Source organism: Heterodontus francisci, chromosome 32 (assembly GCF_036365525.1).
Source record: "Heterodontus francisci isolate sHetFra1 chromosome 32, sHetFra1.hap1, whole genome shotgun sequence".
Classification (NCBI taxonomy): Eukaryota; Metazoa; Chordata; class Chondrichthyes; order Heterodontiformes; family Heterodontidae; genus Heterodontus; species Heterodontus francisci.
The window spans coordinates 12911411-12935674 of NC_090402.1; the positions used below are offsets into that span (position 1 = coordinate 12911411).

General features: G+C 41.3%; 1 protein-coding gene across 3 annotated transcripts in view; it reads left to right on the forward strand.

Annotated features, from left to right (window-relative positions):
- LOC137347640 (kelch-like protein 20) overlaps nt 1–24264 on the forward strand; it is a 38008-nt gene that overhangs the window by 10783 nt on the left and 2961 nt on the right. For all 3 annotated transcript variants that reach the window (XM_068012259.1, XM_068012258.1, XM_068012261.1), the window contains 6 exons: nt 12588–12703; nt 13985–14168; nt 18088–18231; nt 19958–20091; nt 22364–22572; nt 24011–24117. In XM_068012259.1, the coding sequence (XP_067868360.1) occupies nt 12588–12703; nt 13985–14168; nt 18088–18231; nt 19958–20091; nt 22364–22572; nt 24011–24117 (894 nt within the window). The remainder of the gene's footprint in view (nt 1–12587; nt 12704–13984; nt 14169–18087; nt 18232–19957; nt 20092–22363; nt 22573–24010; nt 24118–24264) is intronic.

The window sequence follows — 24264 nt, forward strand, 5'->3', positions numbered from 1 at the left end:
TGGGTAGGTACAGTGGATTTAACCTTAGCTGAAGCCTGGTCTTTAAACAAATTAGTCTTCGTATAAATATATATAGTGATGATAATCATTTAGTCCTCACTCAGCTAATTAAATAGGGCCAAGTGACAAGATTATTGCCTTGACCTTTTCACCAGCACAAGTCTATGTTTAGATTTTAAAATGGCTCGAAATGGTATTTAGCTATATTTTTGTTTTTTTCTTTTTAAAAAATTGCTTTGATATTCTGTGAATGAAGTCACGGTAGATATTCTGTGAATGAAATTTAGCAATATTTTGGTGGGGGGGTTAGGGAAGCTAGTAGAGAAAATCCATTCAATGTTAACTTCCACACAGCTGGAATTTTATAATGTTCAGAGAGAATGTGTTCTGGAGGTCTGTTCTAAGAAAGCAGTGGTTAGATTTGTATGTTGGAAGATCTGTTTATTTGGAGCTTATCGGCTTGTGCTATTTTTGCTCTTTCAGTAATGAAAGATGCAATCTATAATAAATTTCCAGTGTATTTCATGTGCTAAGTTTGGGCATCATCATTGTGTCATATCTCAGTAAGATTTTCCTATTTTAAATCTGTCACACAAACATGTCTGCAGCTGCATATGCCTACCACTAGATGGAGTTTCCTAAGCTCCAGATTCCTATAAAACCTTGCCCAAATATGCCACGTACCAGTTGAGTATGTGTTTCAGATGGCTGTTTGACCACATGAAGCATTACAGTGAAGCTGATCCTGCCCTTGACATTACCTCTATATAACCCAAGGGAACTGAAGGTAACTAGTACACTTGCTGTCATAAACAATAAGGTCAGCTGGCTCCAAATAGACTGAGAATCGAACTTGGGTCTTTTCTGATCTATATGGTTCAGCTACTCAAAGCGTTAAACAGCTGAGCATGTTGGGGAACTAACTTTTGACATGACCTTTTGGTATACCTTATGTTTTATTAAATATGAACATTTTAAGACATGGCACTGTTCCATTGTGTTGCATAGTGCATGTTTATGTACTTAAACAGAATCTTGGCCTCCAATATTCTTCATTGAAGTAACCAGAACTTCCAAATTTGTCAACAGGGCAGTGAATTGTGTCGGTGTTCCAAATTGCTGTGTGGTTCTACAGAGCAATAAGGCATGATTTGTGTTTGTAGTTGCCTCCCCATGCAGCAAGTTTCTCATCTCTGCTGTGTTGCCTGGAAGCATGTGCAAAGCAGAGACCAGGCATCTTGTTGACCTAGCCCCTCCCCTTTCTCAAACCATGGTAAAGTTTAAACACATTTTAGCAGCTCCCTCAAGAACTGCAGAGGCCCCAAAGCATGTCACCTGCTTACTGTTTGCAAATGGTGTGTGGCATGGAGAGTTTGCAGTGGTGCTATCAACTTTACAAAAGTACATCTGCTGACATTGTACACTAGTAAAGACATTTGTACTTTGAAAGCTGTAAACAGTGGCACACAAAATATTGGCCTTGATTGCTAAGAAAATATGTACTATAATGTTCAGCACTTTTTGAACTAAACCACAGCTTAGTTGCAAATTCTGTGACAATTCTCCATCAAACACTTGTTGCTTCATTGTATGGACCAGTAAATCTGCTATTGTTCTTCCTGAAATCACTAAAATGCACTGATGTTTTTAGTACAAATATAAAATATACTGTCTATAAAACAGCACTGCAGTTGCTGGCATGATAATGGATTTTTATGCCCTTTTATGTTGGACATTTTTGACGGCACATTTCAGTATTGTGAAATAACTTCCAGAACTTAAGGGGCTATACAACCACAGCACTTGCTGCATAAAGTGACTGATCATTTGAGTAGGGATAAGTAAAACATATCTGGCAAGGATAGGATCATGGTGTTTACTGCCGAGCTCCTTTTACTCATTTTAGCATCACTATCATGTCATGTCATAGGTATTTTGGAACTCCATATAAGTGTGTTTCCATCTTGTATCAATTACGCTGATTTTTCAGCACTTATTTTGATTTCAGTCTATATGGCTTGGCTTGGCAAAATTAACCCTTGGCTTTTTTTGGCTGGCACCAGCTGCTCAGGCATTTTGGTGACTGCAATCTTCTGGTGATACTGGTAGTTTTAGTGAAGGTTCATGGTGTTATTGGGGGCAATAGTTTCTTTTGAGGGCTGGGGGGAGTTTAATATTTGAATCTAAGTGATCTTAAAGGGAAGGAATTTACAGGGAATAACTTGTAATTAAATATACAGCCATGTAATTTCAACTACACAGTAATCAATTCACAAATTATCACTAAACTAAATTTTGCCCTCCAGTCAGTTGTAAGAGAGCAAAATGAAAGTTCTGACACTGATTTAATCAGTTGTTGAAATATGATGACTCCTATCAAGCAGGATCAATCTATTTTGACTTCTCACAATATGAATTGCAGAGCAACTGACAAAATTGTGGAAATCCAGTTTACAAGAACACCTAGTTTAATAATTCCAAATATGAATTTAGTGAGTCCAATGACCTATAAGTGTTACCTATAACTAGGTAGCGATTTAAAGATTCGCCTTGACTTGATAGGTGGGTTTACTTAGGCAGTGCTTAATGTGCACTCACAACTACTGCTTTTTTAGTAGTCCTGATTTTCTGTTATTTATCAGCTTAGCTTGCTACTTTTTCTTATCACTTCTAAACACAATGGACTGAGTTTTACCAGCCCCTCGTCGGGGTGGGGGGGCTGGTGTGGCTGTTAAAATTCTGCGGGAAGAGGCCCGCCTCGACCCGCACCGTTGAAGTGTCCGTCACGTATTACCGGCAGCTGAGGGACCTTGGTGTGGTCCCCCGCTGCTTGGTGGTGGGTCCTTTATCTGCATATTAAAATGAACCTAAATTATATGCAAACAAACTTACCTGCAGGTAGCAGCCATCCCACACTGATTTTACTGCAGCCATTCGTACCTCGCGCGCCTTCGGAAGTCAATTCCGAGGCGAGAACCTAGTGGGAAAGGGGAAGCAATAAAATTTTCAGGGTGGGGGAGTGGGGAAACCAATTTTTATTGGCTATGAGGATGGTGGGAAGGTGTTGTGGGTCAAAGGGAACATGTTTCGGGGAGAAAGTTTGGGAGATCCAAACAATAATAATGGGGGGGGGGGTGGGAAAGAGAGGGAAATTTGTAAATAAATTACCCTTTGGGGCTGGGAGACAGAATTTAGAGTGTAAATAAAATCTTATTATTTCCCGGAGACCAGGAACTTTAAATATTGAAATATTACTGAAGGGCTTGAAGCCCTTTAAAAATGGCGCCTGCGCGGTGGTGTCGGATGCCGTTGCCAGGAATGCGGCGGCTGTCCCCTCTACGTCATCAGGGGTGGCCACTCCGCCCCATCTATTTAAATCAACCCCCACGCATAATATTGCGGGGGCTGTGTGGCAGCTCTTCCATGTTGGAAGGCCGCCGAGTTTAAAGCGCGCCACTGCAGAGTGCGGCACACAAATAAAATCCAGCCCAATGCTACAAAAGAGCGAATGTTGAGTTTTAATGTTTTTTAAAGTTCTATCTTGACTTTAACCTACTTATTACCTCTTCTTTTTCAAATAGTTCTGTAGCAGGTATTATATAATCTGTTCTGATGGCTTGCATATGCAATAATCCTAACGAACAATTCTTGATTTGTAAACAATCATTATTTTAATGTAATAAAAACAAGAAATGCTGGAACCACTCAGCAGGTCTGGCAGCATCTGTGAAAAGAGAAGCAGAGTTAACGTTTCGGGTCAGTGACCCTTCATCGGAACCCTTCCGATGAAGGGTCACTGACCCGAAACGTTAACTCTGCTTCTCTTTTCACAGATGCTGCCAGACCTGCTGAGTGGTTCCAGCATTTCTTGTTTTTATTTCAGATTTCCAGCATCCGCAGTATTTTGCCATTATTTTAATGTGTTCCTGAAGTGATTTATCGGGTTAGAAATATTTTCAAGTACTTGGTGTCTTGTTTCACAGTGCACAATACAGAGTATAAACTGTTTTTAATAAAAAATATTCAGAAACGATCTACAGAATACGTGACCGGAATTTGTAAACTGCTAAAGGAGTATCAGTACTCAATATTTAAAGATGTTCACTAACTTCAAATAAAAATGTAAATTAGATATTTCATTTTTCTTTTTTCATTTTTTAAAAATTCTAATTTGGCCAGAATACTATTGGCAAAATTCTAATGTTGCGAAGTAAAAGTTAATAGGTTGAATTTTCATTTGGCTGAGGAGGCGGGTGAGGCTGCAATTTCACGTCCCCGAATAACGTGCTGGCTTTCCAACGTGGTCCCATCTTGCAGTGACTTTGGAAGAGATGGCAGGCTCTGCATACAGGCCACCTGTCCGGGCATGGCGGCTAACCAATTTAAGCCCCTTGGAGGCACAGGGTACCTGTCACATCAGAAGGCCATTCATGAAACATTGGCAGTCTCCTAGCGGCAGGACGGGTAGACATTGGAGCTGGAGGCTAAAAAAAAACCTAACCCGACAGAACCACATCGGACCCGAGCCCGACCCGACCACCGGAATGTTCCCTTTACCTACCTTGCAACTCCCAATCTGCAACAAGCTGCAGCATGAGCGTGATGATGTCATAGAGACGCTCACTGCACAGACTCAGAGTTTCCTTTCTTGACATCCCAGCTCGAGTAGATTTTTTACCTTTAACACGTCTTGCTGTGTGTGTCCAACCCAGAAGAGCGACCCGACCTGACCTGAAAGCGACACGTCAACGCGTCTCATTGGGTTCGGGTCAGGTAGCAGGCCTTTAGTAGGCGGCACTCTGAAAATTGGCAGCAAAGCGTGGCAGTTCCCATTATTGTGGGGGGGCTTGCCCACTGATGGCCAAAGGCCCTAACTCTCCTGGAACCGTAGAAAAATTACAGCACAGAAGGAGGACATTCATCCCATTGTATCTGTGCCGGCCGAAAAAACTAGCCGCCCAATCTAATCCCACCTTCCAGCACCTGGTCCATAGCCTTGCAGGTTGCAGCACTTCATGTGCATATCCAGGTACCTTTTAAATGAGTTGAGAGTTTCTGCTTCCACCACTGTTCCTGGCAGTGAATTCCAGACACCACTACCCTCTGGGTGAAAAAGTTTTTCCTCATGTTCCCTCTAATCCTTCTACCAATCGCCTTAAATATATGCCCCCTGGTAATTGACCTCTCCGCTAGGGGAAACAGGGTCTTCCTGTCTAATATATCTAGGCGTCTCATAATTTTGTACACCTCAATTAAGTCACCCCTCAGCCTCCTATGCTCAAAGGAAAGCAACCCTAGTCTATGTAATCTTTCCTCATAGCTGCAAGTTTCAAGCCCTGGCAATATTCTTGTAAATCTCCTCTGTACTCTCTCCAGAGCAATTATGTCCTTCCTGTAACGTGGTGACCAATACTCCAGTTGTGGCCTAACCAGCATTTTATACAGTTCCAGCATTCCGCTTGATTGGCACCCCATCTACAAACATTCACTCCCTCCACCACCGACGCACAGTAGCAGCAGCGTGTACCATCTACTTAATGCACCAAGGCTCCTTAGACAGCACCTTCCAAACCCGCGACCTCTACCAACTAGAAGGACAAAGGCAGCAAATACATGGGAACACCACCACCTGCAATTTCCCCTCCAAGTCACACACCATCCTGACTTGGAACTATATCGTCATTCCTTCACTGTTGCTGGGTCAAAATCCTGGAACTCCCTTCCTAACAGCACTGTGGGTGTACCTACCCCAAATGGACTGCAGCGGTTCAAGAAGGCAGCTCACCACCACCTTCTCAAGGGCAATTAGGGATGGGCAATAAATGCTGGCCTGGCCAGTGACGCCCATATCCCATGAATGAATAAAAAAAAATCCCTGCTTTTGTATTCTATACCTTGGCCAATAAAGGAAAGCATTCCATATGCCTTCTTCACCACTGTATCTACCTGTCCTGCCACCTTCAGGGACCTGTGGACCTGCACTCCAAGGATTCGCACCGCTTCTATCGCTCTCAATATGCTCCCATTTATTGTGTATTCCCTTGCTTTTGTTTACCCTCCCCAAATGCATTATCTCACACTTCTCTGGATTGAATTCCATTTGCCACTTTTCCGCCCACTCAACGAAATCATTGATCTCATTCTGGAGTCTGCAGCTGTCCTCTTCACTATCAACTACATGGCCAATTTTTGTGTCATCAGCAAATTTCCCAATCATGCCTCCCACATTTAAGTCCAAATCATTAATATATACCACCAACAGCAAGGGACTGAACGCTGAGCCCTGTGGAACACCACTGGAAGCCGCTTTCCATTCACAAAAACCTGGCCTCCTTGCTTTCCTGATTTGTGGCTGGTAACCAGGAATGGAGGTGCTCTCTCGCCTCCCTGCATACTTAAGCTCCCACCTCTGACAGTGAATCTGCCAATCTGTTGCTGGATTGCCTCCTATTGGCCCTCCAGACTCGGGGGCCCATTCACCATTCTCAATTGGACAGGGATTGCAGATGCGGCCGTTTAATTGGCTACCTGCTTCAAAATCGCCTTCTAGTCCTGCTGCCATTTGTGGGTTCCTGAATTGCATTTCATCCCAATGGTGGGATTGGGACCCAGGAGCAAAAATTCAGCCCAATAGCTTCCAGAGGCCATTTATAATAGGACTGTCATCAACTCCAGCACAAATTGACATATCTGCACTCAACACGATGTTTGTGTGTTAGAAAAATAACTACACAGCTGAAATATGACCCTGAATGTTCTGTAGTCCAGCAATGTATTTATCATCGAGCAATGATGTTGCACTGCACACTCTACTGTGCACCATTGCTGGGAAATTGCAGTTACCAAGGGCTTACATTGAGGATCTAAAAGAATTTTTTTTTTTTGCTGTAAATACATGGAGTTGCTTACTGACATTCTAAATGATAGCTGACTGATGACCTAACAGTTTCCCTTCATGAAATATCAGTTCTCAGAAACATCGCATTTAATCATACTTGCTTCTTGCCAGGTACTTTAAAATCTCCAACGTAAGCTTTTTAAAAGAGGGAAGTAACTTGCCAATGTAAACATCTCCATTCTCCTCCTTCCCCCTCTATCCAGAAGCAGGAAATATGTGCACATTGCTCACAAGTCTCTAAACACTTAAGGCAGTGCATTTCTTTTGAAGTGCAGTGTTTTGAGTCAAACATCTAGTTTGGAATCGCTGTCAGCACTGCATAACTGATGCATGTTTTGTAAAATGAATTTGTAAAAGAAAAAATCATAAATGCACGATGATGGATTCTGTCTAATTATATTCATGTGTGTAAAATCTGTTTTCTGCTGCAGTTTCCAGATTTTTATGATATGATTTGATTTTGACATTGGCTGCTATTTGCTTTCAATAAACCTGCTTGAGAAACTTGATCTCTGCAGTCCTCCGCTGAGTGGTAGAAGCCCGTGATAAGAGCTAGAATTTAGATTGTAAATACTAACCATAGGCTCAGAGTGCAGCCTGATGTTCCAAATCTGTCATTCTGTATTTATTTTATTCATGTGTTTATCAGCGGCTCAGTGCTCCAAGGCAAGAAAGGAGATGTACAGAGCTTTTCTTAAAACAAAAATTAGGGTCAAATTTTTTTTTTTTGCTGCTGCCTCCCAAGGAAGCTTTCAGTAGTGATTGTTTCTGCACTTTATGTCTTATGTTAATCATGCCAAGATCACCTCTGTTTCATGCATGCACATAATGGGCTGAATTTTACCAGCCCCTCGATGCCGTGCATCGCAGCTGGGGGTCTGGTAAGAATTCTGCAGGGACAGGCTCGCCTCGACCCCTGACGTCGACAAGGGTCTGCCGCACATTACCGGCAGTTGGGGTGGGTGAGTCACTGTGTGGCCCCCCGCTGCTTTCATCTAAGCATTTAAATGCACAGTAATGACATGTAAATGAACTTGCCTCCAGGCGGTGGCCATCCCACGCCGATTTTACGGTCGCCAAACGCAGCTCGCGCGCCTTTGGAACTCCATATGGAGTTCTGAGGCGAGAACCTGGTGGGGAGGGGGGAGGAGTAAAATTTTCAGGGGTGTTAGGGTTGGGGGGGGGGGTGGAGTTTCAAAAACAAACATGATTGGGTGGGGAATGGTGGGAAGGGGTTGAAGGTTTAAGGAAAGAAAGTTCGGGGGTGAAGTTGTTATGGCAGCTTCGATGTTTTTGTAGGTGGTTGGACAAATAATACTGTGATTATTCATTGAGGGGGCAGGAGAGGGGATTTGAAGTATGCATAACATTTTATTCAAATATTTTTCAAAACCTGCCACTTTAAACATTGAAATGTAAGTGAAGGGCTTGAAGCCCTTTAAAAATGGTGCCTGCACAGTGGCGCCGGACGCTGTTGCTGGGGACGCAGCGCCTGCTCCCTCTATTTAAATGAGCCCCCTGTGTAATATCACGGGAGCTCTTCGGCACTTCCGTGTCGGAATGCAGCCAAGTTCAAAGCACTCCGCCACAGAGTGTGGTGCGCGAATAAAATTCAGCCCTATGTATCTGCAATTGTTATTAATAGCAAGATCCATCTATATCTGTTCCAAGTACAAGAGGTTCATTATTCCAGCCCCTTAGAAGTAAGATCTTGAACCTGCAGATGTAAGCTGCTATCTTTTTTTAAATTTTTGTTTTAATTTCGTTGCATGTAACTAGACATGGTAATGCTTTCGTAAGGCGGTAGTGTATCTAATGAGGCATTTTCCAGTGTTAATGTTTTTTTTAAAAAAACTGCATTGTATGGATTAAAATAATGTACATTTGGAACTTTCTGCAATAAGAATTGATACAGTAAACATATTGCACAATAATATCATCTTGCTCACCTGTGTTTGTATGTATATATGTATGTTCTTTCTCTCACCTCTCCTACCCTCCAATCTGGTTTAGGCCATATAAAAGTTGGGGTTCCCTTTTCTATGACCACTTGACAATACCTTTATAAAAACACAAAACTTTAAAATCTGGCATTCATTTTTTCCCCATGGGAACTGGAACAGAGATTAGCATTTTACATATTTCCCCTGTGCCTCCTGCTTCTACACAATTCCTACGAAGAACATGAGCAGTATTGCTAGCTTCCTCATTTGAAGTGCTGTTCACCTTGCTTCTGGCACTGATTGAGAGAACTCGCTACTTCAAGCGCCAACTATGCTTTGGGACATGCCTGAATTTTTTTTATTGCTGGAGGGCATCGTGCATTTGTATAATCGTACCTGTAAGTCATCTTTAAAATTGAGATCACATCTGAGCTCAACAGTGTTCTTTTTTGGCTGCTTAACCTTTTTTGGGTGAGGGAAGGTTGGTGGGAGAGGATCAGTGTTTCAGAAACCAGTGTTTCAATATTCATATTGCTGGGTTTTCTAAACCCTTACTTTATTTGTAGAGGTAAATGCCTTTTTCTTGTAGGATTCAAATATAGTTTCAAAATCATATGGTATTAATTACCGGGAGCTTTATTTTTAGGCATGCGACCTTTGGTGTAGTTTTCATGGTCATTCTATTCACATTGTAAGTTTTTATAGGTGAGGCATAAAAAATATTCCATTCTGTCCTTTCAGTCAACTATATAAGCAGGTTGAGCAGAGCACCAGCATCAGCATTTCATCATTGATGAACTGCTAAATTAGAGTAAAAGTACTCTTCACAGTTTCAATTTAAAAAATTGCATTAAAATGCACAATGGGTCTTTTTATAATGAAAGTAAGTTGATATGGTTTTAACTTGCAAAACTAATTATACAAGCCTGTGAGGTGTATTATAAGACACAATTTACTGACAATTTTTTCTCAGAATTGCTTCTTTAAAGATTTCTTGCAGAAAGTATTGCTTATGATAGATATACTAACTTGCATGCTATTGTGTAAAAATGTGTTGATTATTATAAATTCTGTTTGATAACAGGCATTAGAAGTTTAACTTTTTTTTACAGTTTTGTTTTGAATGAGCTAATCTAGCCGTGTGGCTGCCTAGACGTGCTCAACATGGGACAGGCACGTGAACACGGTCAGCACTGAATGATTGCTGAAGAACAAAATGTGCATGCAAATTGGGAATTTTAGATAATCAGTTACTTTGCGGAAAGATTTTTTATTTGAAATTGTCTGCAATCCTTGTGTTGTGAAATGGGTGAAAATGCTTTTCCCAGCGGTACTAAAAGTTCAAAGTTTAATTACTGCAGCTAATTTTAAAAAATAAGTTTGCTTGGAGCAAGTATTGGCAAGCATCGATAAAATGTGCATTTTGCTTCTTGAGTTATACATAAGAGAATATTTCAGCAGTCTTATATATTTGTGTGTATAATGTGATTGGCTTCTGTCTCTGAATTTTAATTTAATGCTAACCAATTGTTTTTTCAAAGGTTTGTCATGCAGACCCCCCACCTGCCAAGAATGAGGCATATTAATTTTGTCATATGTACATTGATTTTAAACTGTTGCTGGGGCAAGGAAATGACTTGTTAAACAGATCAGCTGTGGCTGGAAAAAACGTTTACAGACTAACAGACAGTGCTTGGAGGAACTGCTCCAATTTAACCCACAATGGACTTTGAGCACCAAAGCCATCTTCAGATATTGCCTTAAACTTTTCCACTTTATTTCTTCTCTTTTCTGTCTCTGTCTGCATGTGTGTGTATTGCGTATGCATGCTAATGTGGGCGCATCGCGTATCTGTATGCGTTAACTGAATTAGAGCTAATGTTTAATAAAGTTCAACCATTTTTTTTAAATGTAAGAAAACCTGTTTGGCTAGTTTATTTGCCTTATAATTGGAAGTTAGTGAACAAGGATTCACTAAGTGGGAGCTAACAAAATGGTGTATTTAAAAATAAAAACCTGTTATGGAAAGACCAGGTGAAGGCTGAGGGGGAACCCTAGACCCCTTTCTCACCAGGTCGTAAACGGGTTGTAAGCCATCACTAAAGAAATGAGAATCTGTCTATTTTGATGCATTTGTGCTCTATTCCATAATTAATACAGTTTGTATCCTAAACAATTTCCCTTTGTCAGCATATTATTGTTGCTCAGTGACATAATGACTTCTTCAGATACTTTATTTCTGAACTAGCTCACTGCCAAAGGTTCTCAATATAAATGCAAAAATATCATAATAAGTACCTCTGAAAAATGGGCCTTTTCAAGTTTTGGCATTTTTTTTTAAAGCTGTTGCTTAGCTACAGCTGTTAGTTGGGAACTACTCTAGTCTGAAGACATTACAAATTTATCCTTCCAATCCTCCCATATAGTAGATACATCTATATTCTAATTAACATAGGAACATAGGAAATGTTTATTTTTTTATTTATTTAGAGATGCAGCACTGAAACAGGCCCTTCGGCCCACCAAGTCTGTGCCGACCAACAACCACCCATTTATACTAATCCTACATTAACCCCATATTTCCTACCACATCCCCACCATTCTCCTACCCACTAGGGGCAATTTACAATGGCCAATTTACCTATCAACCTGCAAGTCTTTGGCTTTGGGAGGAAACCGGAGCACCTGGCGGAAATCCACGCAGTCACTTGCAAACTCCGCACAGGCAGTACCCAGAACTGAACCCAGGTTGCTGGAGCTGTGAGGCTGCGGTGCTAACCACTGCACCACTGTGCTGCCCAATAGGAGCAGGAATAGGCCATTGTCATTTGCAAAATCCAGAAACTCTAACTTTCTGATATGAAGGCATGTTGGATTAGAGGTAGTATTACAAAGGGTCCTGCCAGGTCTTTCCCACCTCTTTAGGACTGCTCAGGATTTCTCTGTCAGATAGATGATCTGTTGGCAGTAGCCAGTTTCTGTTTCACTTCCAAAAAAGGTCAAAAATTCAGGTGCATTTTGCACAAAACGTTGAAACTTCACTTTACTTCACCAAATTTCTTCAGTCATGTAGGGCTGAATTTTAATAGTTCTCTAGGGACAGGAGGGAAGGTGGGGGTGGAATGCCTGTCTCCTTCCTGACGCCATGCAATTTTATCAGTGGCGGGGAAAGTCGAGGACAGCCTTCCTTCCAGAGGCCAATTGAGGCCCTTAAGTGGCCACTTAAGGGCCTCTTTCCACTGCTGCTGGTATTTTACCAGCAGATGGTGAGCTCCCTAACATGTGGGGAGACAGCCAATAAAAGCCTGGGCCCATAGAGGGCCACACCCTGGGCAATAAGGCTGCCCCCTTGGAAATCCCCCTCCCCTCCCACCCCCCTCTCTGCTTCTAGGACTGAAGAGCTACCGGCCCTCTGGCTGGCAGCCCTTGGAGGTGGGATCTCTGTGCTTAAAGAGATGGAAATGCCGACAGCATGCAATTAATAGTCTGAAGTGCATTGAATTGTGTTGGGGTTTCTAGAAACAGCCACGGTGGGGTTGTCCCCGGCTTTCCCGCCCACCATTGCAGCCATTAAATTCAGCCCATAGTTTATTGTCTGATTCCTGTTTGAAGCTACACTACATACAGCACATTTTCTTGTCTGTCCTACACTACAATAGTTAATCTTGATTTCAGTGTTTTCACTTGACTAATGAATTGTTTAACCTTTAGTGATTTTTCTTTTCTCCCTCCCCAATGTTTTTCAGAGATCTCTTGGATGAGGCAAAAAATTATCTCCTTTTGCCACAGGAGAGACCTCTAATGCAGGGCCCCCGAACACGGCCTCGCAAACCCATTCGATGTGGGGAGGTCCTTTTTGCTGGTAAGTTAATGCAGTGATTTCTTCTTAATCTCTAACCTACTGCCAAAGATTTAACAGCCTGGATTTTGCAGTCAGTGGTGAAGGGACAGCGCTCACTGCTAACCTTGAAGAAAGCTGCCCACAAAGAATTACTGGGCTCTATGGCATCAGTTTCATTCTGGCACCATCTATCGGGAATCTCGCGCGTCCAGGAGGTGCGAAGTCATCAACCAGGCTGAACAGCCAATCAGATTGAAGAATGACCACAAACAGCAAACCAGGAAGTAAATAGCACTGATTAACATCCACTTTTTAATCAATTTATATTAGAGAGCAAAATAAAGATTGGGGCATACATACGGGATTAAGGTAGAAGCTGAGATATCATAAACTTCTTAAAAAAATATTTTAAAAATTATGGAGTTTTTGTCATGGGATGCAGGGGATGACACTCCAGACTTTTAAAATTAGTTTTTCAGGGCCAGAGAGGTGTCCAGCAGTAATTATGACTTACTACACCACTAAAAACTCAGTAACATCTCATTCAACAAGCTTAATTTTACCAAAGGATTTTACAGCAAGAATAGTGCGTAAGAAGTGGAAATTCACGTTCAGCCACTGATTCTGTGCTTACTGCATCTGTGAAGACTGCAACAGTACATCCTGTGAAGAAGCAGGGTATCGCTGAAGGCAACTTCCAGATTTCTGCATTTAATTGTGTGTGCAGACGCCAGAAATTGCTTCTCTGTTTTACAGAGTAATGATGAACACTGACGGGTTTATCGTCATTACAACTGTAAATTCTGGCCCATTATTATGACAATATAAAGCATCTGAATCATGATCCTGACTTCATATCATTGCAGTTTTGTATGTTGTAGCTCTGTAGCAGTGTTGTCACGATGCTATAAATGTCGATGTACTACAAATAACATACTGGAGAAAATTAAAATGGCAACTTAGTACGATAAATCATTTTATTTGAGTTGTTACTCTGAGCACAACAGTTTACTGTACTGATGTAGCAGTATCTAGTCAGTTTATTTACTGATGAGATTTTAACCCTTTATTAAGCCAAATAAAACCACATTGTTAGCGTAAAAGCATGGATCTCTTGGCATTTCCAACAAGTTCAACACAGTATAAACAATAGCATGGTTTATGACACCGGAGCAGAAGTAGGCCATTCAGCCCCTCAAGCCGGTTCCACCATTCATTGAGATCATGGCTGATGAGACCCTGTTGAACATAGAATTTTTTTAACATCATACTCGTTAACTTTTATTTTTGCCCCTTTCATAGTTGGTGGTTGGTGCAGTGGTGATGCAATCTCTAGCGTGGAGCGCTATGACCCTCAGGCACATGAATGGCGGATGATGGCATCAATGTCCAAACGAAGGTGCGGTGTAGGTGTAGCAGTTCTCGATGACCTTTTGTATGCAGTTGGAGGTCATGATGGGTCTTCCTACCTGAACAGTGTTGAAAGGTAAATTAGCAAAACTTTTTTTTGATGATTTTTTTTTTGTTTATTGAAGAAACAAAAGTCTTAATTGTCTCTTGAGCTACAACAATGTAGCAGTGCAGTATAGCCTTGTTGGGACTGAATCCTTTGGGCCAGGACTCTGGTACAATTAGTTAGTCTATTTCAATCTGGCAACAGGAGCCAGTTGGCCAGTGTAGCCTGAGCTAGGGAGAGGAAATATCAACTACGTTCCTGTTTCTGATCACTATCTATTGATCAATGCTGGAAGGTTTGGTTGAGTAGCCTGCAGACGACTGTCTAGGCTTAATAATGAAAATTGGTCATCTATCATAGTATTAAATGGAAGCCAGCACTCATGAATTACACTCCAGCAACTGTTAAATGCCTTTTGGAGGAGAGAAAAGTGGGAATTCAATCCATTTTTCTATCACTGGGCCAAGGCTGAAACATAACTAGACCAAAATAGTTGGGAAGTTTTGGGTTGAGAGCATATGATGTCCTTGTTAATCTTTTCACCATTCCATTGCATTGATTTCAGAACCTGTCCTCGAGTCAGGTGGGATTCAGTTCACCAAATATTTTTGAACTGTGAAGCTGTTTCTTCCTATGTACCAGCATCTTTTTTTTTATTCATTCATGGGATGTGGGCATCGCTGGCCAGGACAGCATTTATTGTCCATTCCTAATTGCCCTGGAGAAGGTGGTGGTGAGCTGCCTTCTTGAATCACTGCAGTCCATGTGGGATGGGTACACCCACAGTGCTGTTAGGAAGGGAGTTCCAGGATTTTGACCCAGTGACAGTGAAGGAATGGCAGTATGGTTCCAAGTCAGGATGATGTGTGACTTGGAGGGGAATATGCAGGTGGTGGTGTTCCCATGCATATGCTGCCTTTGTCCTTCTAGGTGGTAGAGGTCATGGGTTTGGAAGGTGCTGTCAAATGAGCCTAGCTGTGTTGCTGCTGTGCATCTTGTAGACGGTACACACCGCTGCCACTGTGCACCGGTGGTAGAGGGCGTGAATGTTTGTGGATGGGGTGCCAATCAAGCGAGCTGCTTTGTCCTGAATGGTGTCGAGCTTCTTGAGTGTTGTTGGAGCTGTGCCCATCCAGGCAAGTGGAGAATATCCCATCACACTTCTGACTTGTGTCTATAAAGTACTAGAGCACATATTATAATGACCGAGATGGGAGGGGTACACCGTCTTTTCTAATTCCACTTGTCCACAGGTCATAACAAATATTTAAATGTTTACACAGTTACCGATGTGATCAATCATAGACTCGACTCTTTATCCCAGAATAAAATACACCAACCAGGTGTAATCTGTTACTGGGATCTTTCTCTGGTGCAATTCATTCAAGAGACGTCGAAGATTTATCCGACAGTTTTTTCCAGCATCTCAGGAAAAATGCGGCAACAGGGGTTTCCAGCAGGTCTTTCAGGACGAATATAGCTTCAATTTCTCTCTTTCTTACACTCGCTTCTAAGAGCTTCTCAAAGGGATGGAAAAGCTGGTAGGCTTTTCAAAGAGATGGAAAAGGTTGAGCTGAGGTGACTGCTCTGCTGGCTGGTTTTTAAAACGCCAACTTAAACACTGTTCATACCCCAACTGCCTGTCCAAAGCGAAACCAAAACAATATCTCAAGAGTCAAGCCTCCTGACCGCTATAAATCCTGACCTGTCACTTCTCTGTAAATATCTCCCCCAAGACAAAAAGACCCTACTGGGTATTTATCTGAAGACAGGTGACTTCCAGTACATGTTTGCAAACAAGACCTCTCAGTCCTTTCAACTGTCAAGTCCTCAAAATTCAACAAAAAATGGAAGTTCTTTCATAACAATATATGAAACTGAAATGCATTTGGAGTTCATTGGATATTTGAGATCAGTTTATCAAATGTTAAAATGATAGAGCCACACATACAGCCGGTCTTCTTGTTACCCTTGCTGTCTGTTTTGGTGAACGTGTAGGCCTCTGTTCATGGAGTATCAACAACTGGTGAAATAGCTGATATTGAAAAGGACATGAATTTATTTTAACCCTGCGATCAACCATGATCTGACTGAATATTGGAACAGACTTGAGGGCTGAATGGCCTACTCCTGTTCCTAATTTTTTGAAACTTAAAAGGGTGTCTAGCAAAAAAAAAGTTGACTTTGCAATTGTTGCAGTTATAGTGCATACAGCATAAGGCTGAAGCCGGGTGAGAAGTAGTCTTGCTTTCAAATGCCAGTGATATTGATTTAATTCCTGTTATCCTGTGATTCTGCAGGACAGAAACTGCTTTCAAAATGGTGCAAATTGTGTCGTCTTGTGCTCTTGAATTGCTGGTATTGTGCAAAGTGGAGTGGTACCATAATTTATCTCTGGTTTCACCCAACCAACTCTGGATTCGATGAAGCACAGCGTGTCACCTGGACTAACATTATTCCTAATGTTATAAATATGGTGTCAGCAGTAGATTGAGCCAAATATAACTTGTGCTGGGAGTCAGTTGCCAGAAGGGCTGTGGATTACATCTATTCGTAAAAGTAGTTATCCGTTTGATATGTGTGGCAGACTATGTACTACTCTTCAGCTGTTTGTTTAGGCCATCGCCTGCTTTGGCAGACGGACTTGATTTGAGAAGTAGACAGCTGCATTTCAGTGTTGGCTTTAGTTTGCGATGTTTGTTTTTTAAAAAGGAAAATTGAATTCTGAATATAAAGTGCATTTCTAAGAGCATGGTTTTAAAAAAAAAAAGCTACCTGCTTACTACTGCTGCATACTTGGGTCAGCAGAGCATTTTCTGAACTCCAGTACCTCTAGTTATCTCCCTAATAAGTCCAAAGTCCTAATTCCCATTCAGCTAAGTAGAGTCTACAGGGCATATAATGTTTGCTGTTGTAATGTGTAACATGCTGCCATATATTTTACAGGCTGATTAGAGAATGAAAACAGCAAGTACCTCCATGTTCCTAGACTTTCCTTCCTCTTTAATTCACTGTGTGGTAACTCTTCTATGAAAACATGATGGTCTTGAAGATTTGTCAGTCTTGGGACTTGTTTCTGCTCTAAATAATCATTATCCATATACTGGCTCAAATTTAATTTGTTCTGAGGAGCAGCAGTTCTTTTATAGCAACTATTCTTTCCATACTAATTCTATTGAGAATACACTTGGGATTGGTGACTAGGATGACATGTGAAAAGTGAAGGATGTATTACTGAGATGCCTCCAAGATCCAGTTATTAAGCCCCCACTAAGAGAAGTGCAACAGTAGCTGGAATGCTAACATACTGATCAATTTCCTGGAATTGTAATTCAGCTGGTATTAAACTTCAGCCCTTACATATGTATCTGCACCATTACTTGATCAGTTCTAAATTCGTCACTTAGTCCCCTGGGTTGTTTTGATTAAGTGTTGCAAAGCCTTGGAGGTGGTTCTTGTCAATGCGGTGGTTGTCATCTCGCCACAAATAGAGAAAAAAACTGGACATTGTTTTGGTTTTCTGCTTTACCAACTTATTTTTTTCTCTTCCCCCTTCCCATTTCACTGAATTTCTGATTTTGCATACATTGTGAAGTGGAGATTACATACACTGACAACACTCAGCTCTACCTCACCACCACCTTGACCCCTCCACTGTCTCTGACTAGTCACACTGCTTGTCTGACGACCAGTACCGGATGAGCAGAAATTTCCTTCAACTAAATATCGGGAAGGCCAAAGCTGCTGCCTTCGGTCCCTGCCACAAGCTCCAGTCTCTAGTGACTGACTCCATCCCTCTCCCTGGCAATAGTCTGAGGTTAAACCAGGAGAAAACTGTCTTTTTGTCATTGTTACACATGCTTTCAGAACAATGACGACTGTTGAATTTTCAGTCTCTCTTCCATGCCCCTTTTTTTAACTTATGAATTATTTCTGTTCTGTTGCTAAGGTATGATCCCAAGACAAACCAGTGGAGTGGTGACGTCGCTCCAACCAGCACATGCAGAACCAGTGTGGGGGTAGCAGTGCTGGGAGGGTACCTGTATGCTGTTGGAGGACAGGATGGAGTGTCCTGCCTTAACATTGTGGAAAGGTAAGTGATGTTGGATGCTTTAATCCGTGTCCTCCAGTGATAGAAAAGACCTAGTGCAGATTGCGCTTGAGGCACGTAAGACATATGTCCATTCCATTTTCTTTCCTAGTTTATTATTTTTAAGCATACAGTGGAAGAGTATCCTGTGCTCCATGCACAAGGTGAAGAAACATTTTGCCAGGTTTGATCCTAAGGAAAATAAGTGGATGCAAGTAGCTCCTATGAGCACTCGGCGCCTGGGGGTAGCTGTGACCATCTTTGTGGGAAATGGTTACAGGCAGAGCTTTCGCTTACAGGGGAAGAGAGTCTACAGCTGTATCTGCCAAAGCCTTTCATGTGAGGGTCTTAATTAAGTAATTAGTGAGAGTAAGCCTGGTATAAAGCACTGGACATGGACATGTCAAGGTAGCTGATATTTCACACTGTCCTGCACTGGTCCTTTCAACATGCTGAAGGCAGTCGATGAGAACACTGCCTTCATAAGACAACAACTATGAGGTGTTGCCTCAAGACTGGGTATGAGAACACACCTCAGTTATCCAAGGTTTGATACCTACCACAACTGAGTAAAGAGGCTTCAGAACCTCTGCATCTCCAAATGATGGAGCCACTGTTTAATGAGTTATGGTGCTCTTGAGAAACTTGTGGCTGCTTACCACATAGCTTCCTGGTATGTGAGTTCTCCTTGTAAGGGTTGAAACCTATATGTCCTTTAGTCAGTAATTGGCCATTAGTCTATTCTCCTAGTGAGCTGGGGATGGAAAAGAAAAGGTAAATCGGGTCTGTTGGGGTTTCTTCAGTCCAAATGTGACGCTTTGGTGATGGACGATTGGAAGTGAGTCAACCTTCTGCAGCAGATTTGGTAATCTGATACCTGAGCCATGTAGATTTACAAAACTACAGAGCAACAGCCTATTTCATTAACGGGACCTGAAGGTAGACCTGTTGGTAGGGGCTAGAATTCTACTCACTGAAATTGAGATAATTCTGCAATCAAGTGAAAAAGCAGTGGGAAATTTCAGTGCTGCTGCTGAATGACCACATAAGTTTTATCCAGTTAATTTCCAGCAGTATCCCCTACACAACGAGGAGTCCCTAAGAGGCTGTTGCCGGCCTACATCTAAGCTCTCTGGCCATTGGTTATAAGGAGACAAAGTTTGCATCAGTTACAAGGCGAACTGAAACATACGCTGTTTAAACCAAATAAACATGAAGGGTGAATGAACATATTTTAATTACTTTTAAAAGGAGTACTGGAAGTTTCTCCAAAGTCTGGCTTATCAATAGATGAGCTATACAAACCAAGTTCTATCATTGGTCTGTATTTGGTTAGCTTATTGTTACAAATGATCTCAGAGTGCCAAGCTAGGAAAAAGAAAATCAGATAGGGTCCCACTCCTGATCATTCATTATCCAGTGACCCATACCGGATTGCCCATGTGTGACTGTAAGGTAAGGATCAGATCAGACTTGGCTGTGATGCTCCTTGCATTGACAGTCTTGCCAACACTCGTATGTGAAAGTTGAGCACTTGGACAAGGTACTAGAAGGCCATCGGCAACTTGAGAAAGAAATCCTTTAATAGAGAAGAACATTGACAGAACATGCAAGTGAAGAAGGGGGAATAAGGTACTCATTGTGACATTTGCTGTTTAAAGAATTGATAGGAGATACGTTTATAGGATTAGAGAGAATCAAATTTGTAGCACGTTTATTATTTTGCCAGGTTTGATCCTAAGGAAAATAAGTGGATGAGAGTAGCCCCTATGAGCACTCGGCGCCTGGGGGTAGCTGTGGCAGTCCTTGGTGGACATCTCTATGCTATCGGGGGCTCTGATGGAACATCTCCACTGAATACAGGTAATGTATGTGGAACCAGAATAATTCAGAAATTAGTTACAACAATAGGTATGCTTCTGACGGATTCTAACTTTAATATTTTACTCATCAATATGAGAGATGGTGTGTACTAGACAATTAAATTTTTTTAAAAACATGGTTTGTTTGTATTCAGTATTTTCAGATCTCCTTGTACACTATCCCAGTGTGTCTGTAACCTTAAAACATCACCATCTGCACCTGTGAATTTTTCATCACCCACACCATTCATCCTTAAAGTGTGATTGCCAATTTCATAGTAATTAATGTTGAATTGTAGGCAGTTTTGTGCTATGGTTTTGGACCCATCAGTAATTGGTTTCTAGCTGTCCAAATTCATTCTCTGTAGGGTCCTCCTGACAGTGGTGAAGATTGGGCTAGTTTGGAACTCGCAGTTCTGGAGACAAATTGATAGTAAGCCTCCAAGTAATTGTCTTTTTTGGATGGACATTAAGTCGAAGATAACACTCCAAAAAAAACTGACCATTTTTTCTCCCCAGTTCAATATTCATATAACATCATAGACTGTAACTGTAAGAAAATTAATGAGGGTGAAGGGGAATTGCAAGATTTATTTTAATAAAAGCAATATACTGCAGATGCTGGAAATCTGAAATAAAACAAAATGCTGGAAATACTCAGCAGTTCTGATGAAAGGTCACATCTGAAACGTTAACTCTGCTTCTCTCTCAACAGATGCTGCCAGACCTGCTGAGTATTTCCAGCAATTTGTTTTTATTGCAAGATTATTTTGTATTTGCATCCCAATAAATAAATGCTTGTGATTTTTATTGCTTACTTAAAAAAACCTGTTTTTAGACTTGTGATGGGCTGTGGAAAGCTTTATGATATAGTGCATCTAGACTTTGAAAAAGCATTCAACAAAGTTCCACATTGAGGTCAAAGCTGTTTCCATTTAGGCTTAGAAATGGACTGAAGGGAACAAAATAATAGGGACATGTTCTAGGTGGAGTGGAGTTTGTAGAGATTAGTACTGGTATGACTACCATTACCTATTTAAATAAACAACTCTGGTGACATTTTCACAATACCAAACTAGGAGGGGCACTTAAATCTGAGCAAACAGCTGAGGTAAAAGCAAAGTGATTTGGACAAAACATTATAAGTAGGTAGAACAGTGGTTGATGAAATTTAATATGGACAAGTATAAAGTACTGCACATAGGAAGGAATATTGGGTATATAACCAGAAGGGTAGATTACAAGTCAAAGGAAGCCATACTGAAACTGTGTACTGTGCTAGTCTGAGTACTGTGTCCAATTGTGGCGTCACTGAGATGCAAGGAAGGAACAGAGTGCTGGAAGCAGTTCAAAGAGCCATGAGAGCGAGCCCTACTGTTGGAAGATGGAGTTATGAGTAGCAACAGGAGAGATTGGATTTTTCAGTCTGGAAAGAAGGAAACTGAGAATTGATATTTTAGGGAGAAAGAAAACCCTTGCAGTTACATAGTGGCTTTTTATGACCTCTGGACACCCGAAAGTGCTTCACAGCCAATGAATTATTCTTAAGTGTGTTATCTGTTGTAGAGAAATGCAACAGGCAAATTACACAGAGCAAGGTCCCACTAACAGCAGTGAGATAAATGAGCAATTAAACCATTTTTGCAGTATTGGGTGAAGGATAAGTGTTAGCCGGGACATCTGGCGACCTCCTCTGCTCTTCTTTGAATAATGCCATGAGATCTTTTATGTTTACTTGAGAGAGCAGACTGGGTATAACAGAGGTAAATAAATATGTAAACAGAATTAAAAAGGTAAATCTAGAATATTGCTTCAAACTAAATTGTAAAAATACAACAAGGAGATATTCAAACTAATGAAAGGCTAATCTTGGACTATTCTCAGGAAGTTGTTCCTCACAGTGATCACTACTTAGAATGGATTCCAAGGTAGGGTAGTAGAGTAAAAACCCTAGAATCATTAATATAAAAAGAATTAGATGCTAGAATCGGAGGAGCGGAAAGGTTATGGTGGATGGAGGAACTAAAATGGTTGGAATAGCCTTTTCTCATTTCAGTTGTATGATCTTGCAAGCACACCAGATATTGCTGAATACAAAATTGTCTCTCGTAAAAGTCTCGCATTTATACCTGGAGAGGACCTTGCTTTTCATTTTCTCAATTGCTTACTTATCAAAAGAAATCAAGATTACAATATGCATGTAACCTGCTTTGCTCCAATACGGCAGCAAGATTTTGCTGGTTGATTCATGGAGTTATTTTTGTACTTTTCAGTTGAACGCTTCATTCCGCAGGAGAATCGCTGGTCTCCTTGTTCGCCCATGGGAACAAGGCGGAAGCACCTCGGCTGTGCTGTGTTCCAAGACATGATCTATGCCGTTGGAGGACGTGATGACACAACTGAGCTCAGCAGTGCTGAGCGATACAACCTTAGAACCAATCAGTGGTCTCCAGTGGTTGCTATGACTTCCAGAAGGAGTGGAGTAAGTATGTACTAAAATCCGCTATGTTGTGTGTGCATCTATTTGATGTAATTAGCACACCACATTTAACATACTCTAGCAATATAAAAAGTACCATCCCTGGACTGCAGCTTTATCTTGAACAAGGAGTAATCTAATAAAACATGAAATGCTAACGAGAGAACTATGCAATTTTTGGCCGTAACTTCATTAGAACTGCCAGTTTTGATGGTTATAATTTTAGCTTAGATTAGATTAGAGATACAGCACTGAAACAGGCCCTTCGGCCCACCGAGTCTGTGCCGAACATCAACCACCCATTTATACTAATCCTACACTAATCCCATATTCCTACCAAACATCCCCACCTGTCCCTATCTTTCCCTACCACCTACCTATACTAGTGACAATTTATAATGGCCAATTTACCTATCAACCTGCAAGTCTTTTGGCTTGTGGGAGGAAACCGGAGCACCCGGAGAAAACCCACGCAGACACAGGGAGAACTTGCAAACTCCACACAGGCAGTACCCGGAATCGAACCCGGGTCCCTGGAGCTGCGAGGCTGCGGTGCTAGCCACTGCGCCGCCCTAGTTTACTCTTCCAGATGCTGCTTGATCTACTTCGCATGTCTAGTAATTTTTGGATTTTTAGCATATTGTAATTCATCTTTATCAACCTTACCTGCATTGTTTGGATTCCCAATGCTTTGCAGCATCTTCAAATTGAAAAATGCATTTCCTCTTAGCACCATGTTGTCTTTAATCTTCTGTACAAAGTAGATGCTCTCTAGTGAGTGCCATTCTAACATACAAGCTAACACATCTTTACATCCCATCTCTGCTGATTATGATGTTATAAAATAGAAATTGAATATGCATGTACTGTAGCTGAATGATGCATTTTGTCTGTGTATCTACAGAGTAACAAATACTGTGGCAGGCAATTTGCATAAGGGTTGCTTCTTCCCCTCCCCATATTGCCCAAAGTAAGGATTATAGCAGTGCTGATGATGTCTATGTAGCAATACTAATCTGTTGGAGTCTCCAATTCATTCACAATACAGTGACCACTGACCTTACATCACGCTGTCTGTTTCTCCCTACAATATATGCCATTTTGCAGCAAAGCAGTTGGATGCCATACAACCTGTGGGGTGTTAATTACTAACTAGGAGACACAAGTGGGCTGGAATAGCTCTTTATTTTTTTCTAAATGTGTTTGCATTTGGTACCCTTTGGGGAATGCTAGATTCCACTCGCTGGTCCCTGCACTGCGCACTTTGCTTCCAACTGAGGGGACAAAGATGTATCCTCTCTGGCATGATATATGATGCTTCAACATGTTGTGCTTGCAGGTTACTTGTATTAGTATTTACTGGTTAACCTATTTGTAAATACCATTGTTCCTAACAAGTAATTAATAATGTATTTAATTGTGTTTTTCCATCACTCCCCAGGTTGGTCTAGCTGTTGTAAATGGACTTTTGATGGCAGTTGGAGGTTTTGATGGTACAACCTACTTAAAAACTGTTGAGGTGTTTGATCCTGATGCAAATACTTGGAGGTACAAATAAGTCTCAAAACTAAGATAGCTGGAATTTCATATGATGCAAAATTGAAACTCATGCCATATTTGGGCAAGACCCATGATGAAATCAATAATTGTAGAATGAAACAGGTAAAGCTTTGTAAGTCTTGATCTTTACAATGC